Source organism: Geospiza fortis, unplaced genomic scaffold (assembly GCF_000277835.1).
Source record: "Geospiza fortis unplaced genomic scaffold, GeoFor_1.0 scaffold254, whole genome shotgun sequence".
Lineage (NCBI taxonomy): Eukaryota > Metazoa > Chordata > Aves > Passeriformes > Thraupidae > Geospiza > Geospiza fortis.
The window spans coordinates 291,081-300,180 of NW_005054441.1; the positions used below are offsets into that span (position 1 = coordinate 291,081).

Sequence of the window (9,100 nt, forward strand, 5' to 3'; positions counted from 1 at the left end):
GTGGAACCCTGGCTGTCCTTGGCTGGAGCACGGCTTCTCCTCCTCCTCCTGCTGCCCCAGCCGGGATCCTGGGGATGTGCTGGCTGGAGTCTCCTCCTCAGCCCTGCAGCAGCAGCCTGGGAATGCCCTGCACCTCCTCAGCAGTAGCTGTTAGAGATGCCCAGAGTGTGTTCTGTGCTCCAGGGAGATGGTGTGAGCTGTGTGTTGTCAGCCTGCTTCCAGGTGGGATGGTTCTAATATGGCCAGTACTAAAAACATAGAAAAAAATCCCAACCCTGGGTCCATGACCTGGTGACTGAACCCAACTCTGTGCAATGCAAACAGTGCTGTGGGATGGATTCACAGCCCAGGCTCTGTGTCCGTCAGGCTGTCTGTGACTGTGACTGTGCCTGCTCCTGTCACCACCCCTCTCCCAAGGGTGGGGGGAATGTCACTGCTGCCAGCCAGGGCCCGTGCTGGAGCTGCACCTTCCCAGGGGCTCTGATCTGGGTTCTGCACCTCGGGGCATCAGGTACAGGTGGAAATAGTGGAATAATTGGAATTTGAGAGAAGCAGAGCTGTGCACTTGGCTCTGGGAGGAGCAGAGGGCTGGGGCAGGCCCTGCCCAGCTGCAGGGGGAGCCTCCCCAGCTGTTCCCTGGAAGTTCTGTTGTTCTCATGATTATTTTGTTACGCAGATTCTCGTCCCAAATCCCACCTTCCTGCCCTCCCTGTGCGAGGCAGGTCTGGCAGCTTGTCCTGTCACGGAGGGAGAGGAGTCAAAACTCTGAACTACACCTGAGCAACTTCTGTTCTTATGGCTTTTCTGCAGTTTGATGCAATTCTGGCTTTTGTAGATAGATGAATGTAATTCCTTGTTGGACATGCCTGTTCCCAGAAGTATGAGCCATTCTGTTGTACCACGTCACCTTCCAGCAGAGCGGGCCCGGCCCGGCTCCTGTGCTCTTTGATGAATGTATCCGATGCTCTCGTCCCGTGTTCACACTCTGCTTTTTGGCCAGCTTTGTGATTTGTAAATAGGAAAACAATAAAGACATCGAGGTTGTCTTTATGCAGTTTCTTTGTGATGGGAGGAGAATGATGGATGCTGGAGTGGTGGAGGGGAGATCTGGGCCATGCTGGCTCCTGGCCCATCTCCCCCAGCTGAGGGTGTGGGGACCTCAGCTTCCCATCCATGGGGTGTGGGGTGAGCCAGATCCTCGGGACTCCTGAAGCCTGGCAGGCACTGCTGGGGAGTCCAGACCCTCAGGGTATGAGGTGGTGGTAGGAGGGCAGCAGGATGGCACAGGGTGGGCACACTCTGGTCTGGGTGATGTCATTTTATGACTGAATTTCTTGAACCTGAATTGGAGGTTTTTGACAATTAAATGAACTAAAAGCTGTCTCAGACTTTGGGGGTCCAGGCCTGAGGGGAAAAGGCAAATCCTCTGGCCAATGATTCCCAGCATGGAGAGGTTTTAGGGGCTGCTGGAGCAGGGATGAGGGCTGGGCTCTGTTCTTGTCCCCAGCACAGCTCCCAGGGTCACTCAGCTCCATGGGGGCATCAGAGCCCTGCCCTTTGCCCGAGGGAGCAGTGGGGCTGTGGTGAACGTGAGCCCGGAGCAGGGGGAGCTGGAGCTTGGCCTGGGGGCCCTGCAGTGCCCGGAGCAGGGGGAGCCCAGCCCAGCCCAGCCCAGCGCGGCTGGAGCACCGGGCTCAGCTGGGAATCACCCTCCTGCACCATCACCTTCCTCACTCAGGGGCTTTGCAGGACTGCCCAGAGCCATCGGCTGTGCTGCTGTTCCCTGACCTGTCCCCCCCGAGATTTTCCTCCTGCAGCTCCAGAAAAGGCTCCTGGTCCCCCCTGCGAGGGGCTGGGGCTGCTCCCACCCACTGCTGAGGGAGCCTCCAGCAACAGGGGGGTGCTTGGGCAATGTCCTCACCCTTGGGAGCCACACAATGAAGCACAGAAGAATGTGTTGGGTTTTAAAGATTTTTTTTATTTTTTTGTTTTTATTAAAAAAAAGCCCCTAAATTCTATGGCTTCCAGGAAGCATCAGAGAAATTGAAATGCCGTATCTGTACACTTGGTTTTAAAGCAGTAACTAAACTCGCAATGGAACAAACGCTCTCACGTACAATCGCAGTATTTGGACTCCTCGCTGGAAGGACAGAGAGTCCCGGGCTCGGGCGCGGCCCCGGCGGCCGAGGGAGCGCGCACAGAGCCGGGCACGCCGGGCACACCCTCGGGGCCGCCTCCCCTTCCCCTCCGCGGCTCCTCTTCGGCCTCTGCCGGGGCTGCTCTGAGCCGACGCGCTGCCAAGGGACCACTTCCAGTGAAAATTTTAAGGCGATTTTAAAAATTCGTTTGTTCGCCTCGCTGGGGACACGAGGTCAAACGTTGCACGTCCCCTTCCCGCCGTGGCCAGGGACGCAGCAGCAGCTGGGGCCGCAGCCCGGCCAAGCCAAAGCCGGGGTCAATCCCGAATTTTGGATGAAGAGGGGCCGTGGGGAGGGCACGGCCCCGTGGGAGACCCCACGCCCCCCCAGCCCCTCCACAACGCGGGGTCTCCAGGCCCCCGAGATGGTCAGTTTGGACAAATGTTTCAAAGCAGCCACAGATGGTCCCATCCCTCCCCCGCCCCCCCAGCACAGCCTCAGCCCCTTCTCTTGGGGCAGAACAACAGGGTTTTGGTAAAGATAAAGTGTGTGTCCCCCCCCAAAGTGTCACGATCAATACACACGACAGCGCACGGGGTCATTCACGTGGGGAGCTGCAGTGCCCTGGGGGTGCCGAGGAACGCGGGGGTGCGGGGGGTGTCCGTGGGTCAGTGCCAAACCTGCATTTCCCCAGCCCCAGGACAGGCCGGGAGGATCCCGCAGCAGCAGCGGGGGATGCCCTGGTGGGGATTCCATCGCTCCACCCCGGCGCCCTTCACCGCCCGGCCCCAGCCCCGGCCCCCGGGGGGCTCAGGCTGTAAAACGAAGAGGCCGATCAAGCCCTGCCCACACCAAACATCCAGCCCCAAGACATGGCAGCATCAGAGACGAGGCTGCTTCGCTTCCCCTCCCTGCTTTGCCACCGCCATTCATGGGTCCCTTTGGTCTCGGCCGTCCCTGTCCCTGTGTCCCCCAGCCCCTGGGAGTCTCGGACCTGCTCTCCGCGGGACCGGACGGCGCCTGTATTGCTCGCAAAAGTGCATCGTAAATGAACTGTAAACGCGTTTCCTCTCTCCGCCCCGCGCGGCCCCGGCTCTCCCCGCCCGAGCGGGGCCGCACCGAGCCCAGCGCTCGCCACTGACCGAGGGGACCCGGCGGGGGCGCGGGGGGAGGAAGAGCAGAATTCGGTAACACTGAAGATGACGGTCAAAGACTGACGACTCAGCACTCTGCACCGAGACTCACTTTAAATTAACTTAAGAGACAAAGAAGCAACAGAAAAAAAAATATTCCTCCTTAGCCCACTGCTCTTGAAATTGTCTTCGTCTTCTTCTGACAGCGATGGGTCAGAGTCTGTAGTTGATCCCCATTTCAGACCGGTTATAAACTCAAAGCAAGTGACGCCGTGGGTTTTCCTCTTTTTCTTTTTTTCTGTTTGACGGACGCAGGAACTTCAGCGAAGTTGGGCTTGGTTCGAGTAAACGGCCACGAGTGGCGGAGGAAAGGACAAGCAGTTTGGGGAGGCCCCGCTCCCCAGCTGCGCGTGGGGCGCTGGGGGAGCCCGTCCGGCCCGGCCCCCCCGTCCCCGTCCAGCCCCAGGGGCCGCGGGCTCCGCGGGGCGAGATCCAGCCACGGCCAGAGGGAGAGGAGCCGGCGCTCGCCGCTCCGCCCCGCCCCCGCCGCGCCCGCCGGCGCTCGCCGCTCCGCCCGGCCCCGGCTGCTCACTTGCGACGCTTGGTGGTTTTCCTCTTCCTTCTCTTGAAGAAACAGCAGCACCTGGGGACAGAGGGGACCCGTCAGCCCCAGGGCCACGGCACGGAGGGGGCAGCAGCAGCCCAGGGGTCAGGGAGGACAGAAACGCCCCGGTGCCTCGGTAAGCCCTACGTGGGCAGAGCTGCTCCACCAAGGGCCCCTGGTACACGGCAGGGGCTGGACTGGGAGCACCACAAGTGACACCAAAAGTGACAGCTGCCACAGCAAATGGCACTGACCAGGGGGGTGACACTGACCATGGCACACGAGGCAATGAGCCAGGGCCAGGCAGAGACTCCAGAGAAGGAGCAGTGACAGATCCATCCATGCCCCTCTGTGCAGGAGCCTTGGGCAGGGCGAGATGGGAAGGGCTGGGGTGGTGGTGGCCCTGCAGGGACACCCCTCATGGAGTGGCAGGGGACAGCTGGGCTGGAGGGCACTGGACAAGGCATCCTGGGGCAGCTGCTGAGCCCTCCTCCAGCCCAGCACTGGCGAGGGGCAGGGCTGGGGCCTTACTTTGTATCGTCTGTCACCTCCACCTCGGTGGGGGCTGTGATGGGGGCGTTCGAATGTCCTGCCGTCGGGTCATCTGTGTTCAGCTCTCCGTTGGTGGAGCTCATCACCTGGGGAGAGATGAGTGTCAACAGGGGCAGCCCGGGGGTCTGCAGCCCTTCCCCTCCCTGAGGGGCACAGGAGCCACCCAGGAGACCACCCAGCTCTGCCCGGGAGCACCGAGGTGCCCTTGGTGGCAGGATGGTGCCCTCACCCAGACCGCAGTGCTCGGCCTCGGTACTGAGCTCTCCCCAAGAGTCCCATCACAACAGAGGGGTCTGAGCCCCTTAGAACACCCCTGGAAGGATCCCAGCTGCTGGGAGCCCCTGCACCAAGAGAGAGACATCATAGCAGCCAGCTCCAGAGTGGGGGAGAGATAGGGCCTGGCAAAGCTGACAGCTCCAAGGAGCCCTTCCCACAGCTGAGCACCTGGACACAACTTTGCTTCCTAGCACCAAGACTCAGCCCAGTGCCTACCATGCAGGCTCAGGCATCCCTGAGCTCCTGCCCACTCACCAGGGCAGCAGGGTCAGCCACAGTGCCAGGGCCAGGAGGACATCCAAGCCACCAAGACAACTGTGGGATGCCTGAACCGCCATCCTGTGCCTGCTGCCCGCAGGCAAAGCCAGGAGCTCCCTGGGGATGCACAGGCCAAACACTCCCCAAGCTGCTCGGCCCCAGCAAGGACCCTGGGCCTTCTCCAGCCCCTTGGAGGAGCTGCCACCCGACAGGCAGTGCCCAGCCAGCAGGGACACCCGACAGGCAGTGCCCAGCCAGCAGGGCCACGTCAGGCTCCAGCCCCTGACACCAGCACAGAGTCCCCTGCACATCACCCTGCAGTGCCGGGCGCAGGCGGAGCACGGCAGGAGGGTTTGCAGAGCAGGACTGGGGAGGAGGAAGGGGATGAGGGACAGGAGGAGCGAGGCAGAGCATGAGCTGGGCCCTCGGAGTGCCTGGGCCTGCCTGGCACCACGGAGTGCCCGGCCCCATGACGGCAACAGCAGGAGCTGTGCCCAGGCCTGGGGCTGAGCACCAGCAGAGTCCCCGTGGAGCAGCAGGAACGAGCGAGAGCAGCGGGGACGGAAGCAGAGACAGAGGAAGCGGCGCAGGCCCAGCCAGGGGACCCGGCATGGATGTGCCACCATCCATGAGGGAGGGACCCCCAGGCCCAGGCAGGGCTGAGCAGCAGCGGGCAGGAGGCGGCGAGGGCGGCGAGCACAGACGGGGCTGATGGCGCCAGCAGAGCACTGAGGCAGGGCCACAGCAGGGGACACGGCCAAGGAGTGCCCGGGAAGGGAGGAGAAGCAGGGCTGGGAGCCAGGGCTCCAGTCAAGGAGGAGCAGGGAGGTCCGTGCTCAGACGAGCGGCACTGGGGGCAGAGTGATATCCACCCAGCTGCTGTGCTGTGGTGTGCCTGCCATCCATCCATCCATCCATCCATCCATCCATCCATCCATCCATCCATCCATCCATCCATCCATCCATCCATCACCCATTCATCCATCCATCCATCATCCATCCATAATCCATCCATCCATCCATCCATCACCCATTCATCCATCCATCCATCATCCATCCATAATCCATCCATCCATCCATCCATCACCCATTCATCCATCCATCCATCATCCATCCATAATCCATCCATCCATCCATCCATCACCCATTCATCCATCCATCCATCATCCATCCATAATCCATCCATCCATCCATCCATCACCCATTCATCCATCCATCCATCATCCATCCATAATCCATCCATCCATCCATCCATCACCCATTCATCCAGGTGAGCTCCCAAAGGCTCCTCGGCAGGCTGCCCACCGGCCTGAGGATCCCACAACTCCGTCCCCTCGGGCGGCTGCTCGCGACAGGCAGGAGGAACAGAATGAAAAGAAACAAAAGAAAAAGAGGGAGAATGGGGAAGAGAAGGGAGAAGTGGAGGGAAGGGGTGGGAAAAGTGGCAAAGGGAGTCGAGAAAATAAGACATGCAAAAGCAAAAACATGACCGGAGCAGCTCGAGTTGGTGATTGCGGAGGGCACCCGTGCAGCACCGTCCCGGCGGCTCCCAGAGCGGTCCCTGTGGTGACAGCGGGGATCTGTGTCCCCCTGCCACCTACACACACACCCCAGGGCCAGCCTCACGCAGCCCCTGGAGCAGGGCCAGCTCCAGCAGGGCTGGGGGCCGTGTTTGGGAGCGGGCTGGGGCAGCAGAGCCGGGGCTGCAGCCAGGCCCAGGTGACGCCGCATCCCCAGGACGACGCAGGGCTCGGCAGGGCCTGTGTGGCACCAGCTGGGCCAAACTCTCCCCCAGTGAGCACAGCACGGCCCCAGAGCTGTGGGGACACCCTGTGTCCCCAAGCAGGGCTTGGACACCCTGTGTCCCCAGGCTGGACACTGCTCCCTTGCTCTGGGAACTCCGTGCTTTGCTCTTCCCCCCGCTCTGGAGAAGGGATGTCCACCACAGCATTGCCCTGGTGTGGGGGCACAGAGCAGACCTTGCTGGGAGTGAGCTCCCAGAAATGAGCCAAAGGTGATTTGAAGATGTCTCCCTCTCCCTAAGGAAGCTCTGCCAGGCTCCCTGTGCTGGGCAGGAGCAGCGTGGGGAGGACAGGGCAGTGCACCCCCTGCTCCAGCCCCTCTGCAGGTGCTCTGCCCCCAGGGAGGTTTGGGAGGACAAGGGTTTGTACAGGACTGCTGGAAACACATGAGGTTTGCTCTCGGTGGCAGCAGTGCCAGAGACACGTGTCCTGCACCAGGACAGGACAGGCCACAGCACTGGAGCAGTTCTGAGCAGCCTGGCCCCTTTCCCACACAGCTCTGCCTGATCCCTGCCCCGGGCTGGGCTCCCTGTGCCCTGCCCATTCCCAGGACAAAGGCAGCCTCAGCATGGGGCAAAATGCAGCCAAGCTGCCCCCCAGTCCTGCTCTCCCTTGTCCCATGTCACTGTCCCATCGATGGAAGGGCATCACAAGCAGAGCAGCGAGTCACCCATGGGGACAGTGAGCAGAGGAGGCTCAGCCTGCACCAAGCTCTCCCCCTGCCCCTCACCAGCTGATGTCCAGGCCTGGCACCCCCCAGTCACACTACAGCCCCCACAGTGCCTCCTCCCTGTTCTGCCAGGCCACAGGGACACTGCCCTGGGCCCGGTGAGCCACAGACCCAGAGCTGTGGGAGGAAACTCCTCCCACACACAGCACTGAGGGAAAGCCACGTTCCAGTCCCTGCCACCATCCCTGCTGGGCTCCACATCCCTGGGGCTGCAGCCTGAGCTGCCCAGCCCACGGCCCCGTGCCCCAGGCAGGCTGTGCCATTGCTCACCTGGTGTTTGGTGTGTGGCTGTGCTTTGTCTCTGTTCGGGGGCTGCACCTGCACCTCGCTGTGCATCGTGCCAATGGGGGTGGGCTGGGGACACAAAGGACAATGTCAGTGCAGCACGGAGCCCTCCCAACATCCCGCAGCCAGACCCAACCTCTGGCCAAACCCCCCAGAAGCAGGGCCTGATCACTGCCCCTAACCCTGCCCCAGCAGTGCCATGCTTGGTATCTGGCTGCAGTGAGCCCAAGGAATGCACCCATGGCAGAAAGTGAGGTGCCAGCTCGGCTGCTGGGGTCCCCTTGGCTCCATGAGCCTCAAAGTCCCGTGTCACAGCCCTGGAGCTGTGCCTGGTGAGGAGGGTGGAGCTGGTCCCCTGTGTGGCAGGGATGGCTGAGTGCCACCTCCTCCCTGGCTGCTGTCCCTGCACCCCGGGCGCCTCCCCCTGTGCTCCAGGCCCTGAGCTCTCACTCACCAGAGGTTTCCCTGCCCAGTCGTATTCGTAGTCGAACACGTAACCGTTCCTCTCGAACAAGTCTGTGAAGAGCTTCCTCAGGTAGTCGTAGTCAGGCTTCTCAAAGAAATCCAGACGCCGCACGTAGCGCAGGTACGTGGCCATCTCCTCTGCAGGGACAGGGGGGCTCAGGGGGACAGGCACAGGGGGCTCAGGGCAGGGGGCTGGGCTGGGCACAGCTCTCACCTGGGAAGTTCTCACAGAGCACCTCCACCGGGGTGGCTCTTTTGGTGTCACCAATCTTCTGGTACCTCTCCTTTAGAGTGTCGGCCTGGCGGGGACAAGGAGGGGGTCAGCACAGGGGTCAGGCACTGCCCTGGGCTGTCACACCGTGTGTGATTTCCTGGGCCCCCTTTCCCAGGTAACCCCTTCCCAGGAAAGTCCCTCCCCGGGCAGGACAAACCCCAGGGTTTCCAGGGCAGCCACTGTGAGAGCAGCTGGGGGGACACAGGGAGACCTGCTCAGCACTGCAAGGGCCTGGCATGGAGCTCAGAGCTGGCAGGGTCCTAACCCTCCAACACCCCAGGGGCCAAACGTTCCCCGTCCCCATGCCAGGGCAGAGCCACACCCACAGGAAGCCATGCCCAGGGGCAGCAGGAGCTGGCAGTTACCTTGAGGCCTTGCCAAGGAAGGCTCCCACGGAGGAAGTACATAAACATGTGCCCTAATGCTTCCAGGTCGTCCCTGCGGCTTTGTTCTGCATGGAGAAAGAGACATGGGTCAGTTCCCATTAGAGCCACTGTCCCTGTCCAGTCCCCAGATCCTGCAGCACCCCGAAGAGCAGGAGAGGCAGCTTGTCCCCATCCCCACCCCTGGCACCCCTTCAGCA

The 9,100-nt window shown here is 61.8% G+C and overlaps 1 protein-coding gene across 2 annotated transcripts in view; it reads right to left on the reverse strand.

Annotated features, from left to right (window-relative positions):
• Positions 1–3,368: 3,368 nt before the first annotated feature.
• Positions 3,369–9,100, reverse strand: part of CSNK1G2 (casein kinase 1 gamma 2) — a 15,643-nt gene continuing 9,911 nt past the window's right edge. The window contains exons 6-12 of one of the 2 annotated variants that reach the window (XM_031062213.1): positions 8,883–8,968; positions 8,458–8,542; positions 8,233–8,381; positions 7,764–7,847; positions 4,407–4,513; positions 3,826–3,914; positions 3,369–3,787 (exon numbers count right to left, since the gene is read on the reverse strand). In XM_031062213.1, the coding sequence (XP_030918073.1) occupies positions 3,860–3,914; positions 4,407–4,513; positions 7,764–7,847; positions 8,233–8,381; positions 8,458–8,542; positions 8,883–8,968 (566 nt within the window). In that variant the 3' untranslated portion in view covers positions 3,369–3,787; positions 3,826–3,859. The other variant, XM_005427300.2, reaches the window with a different exon arrangement.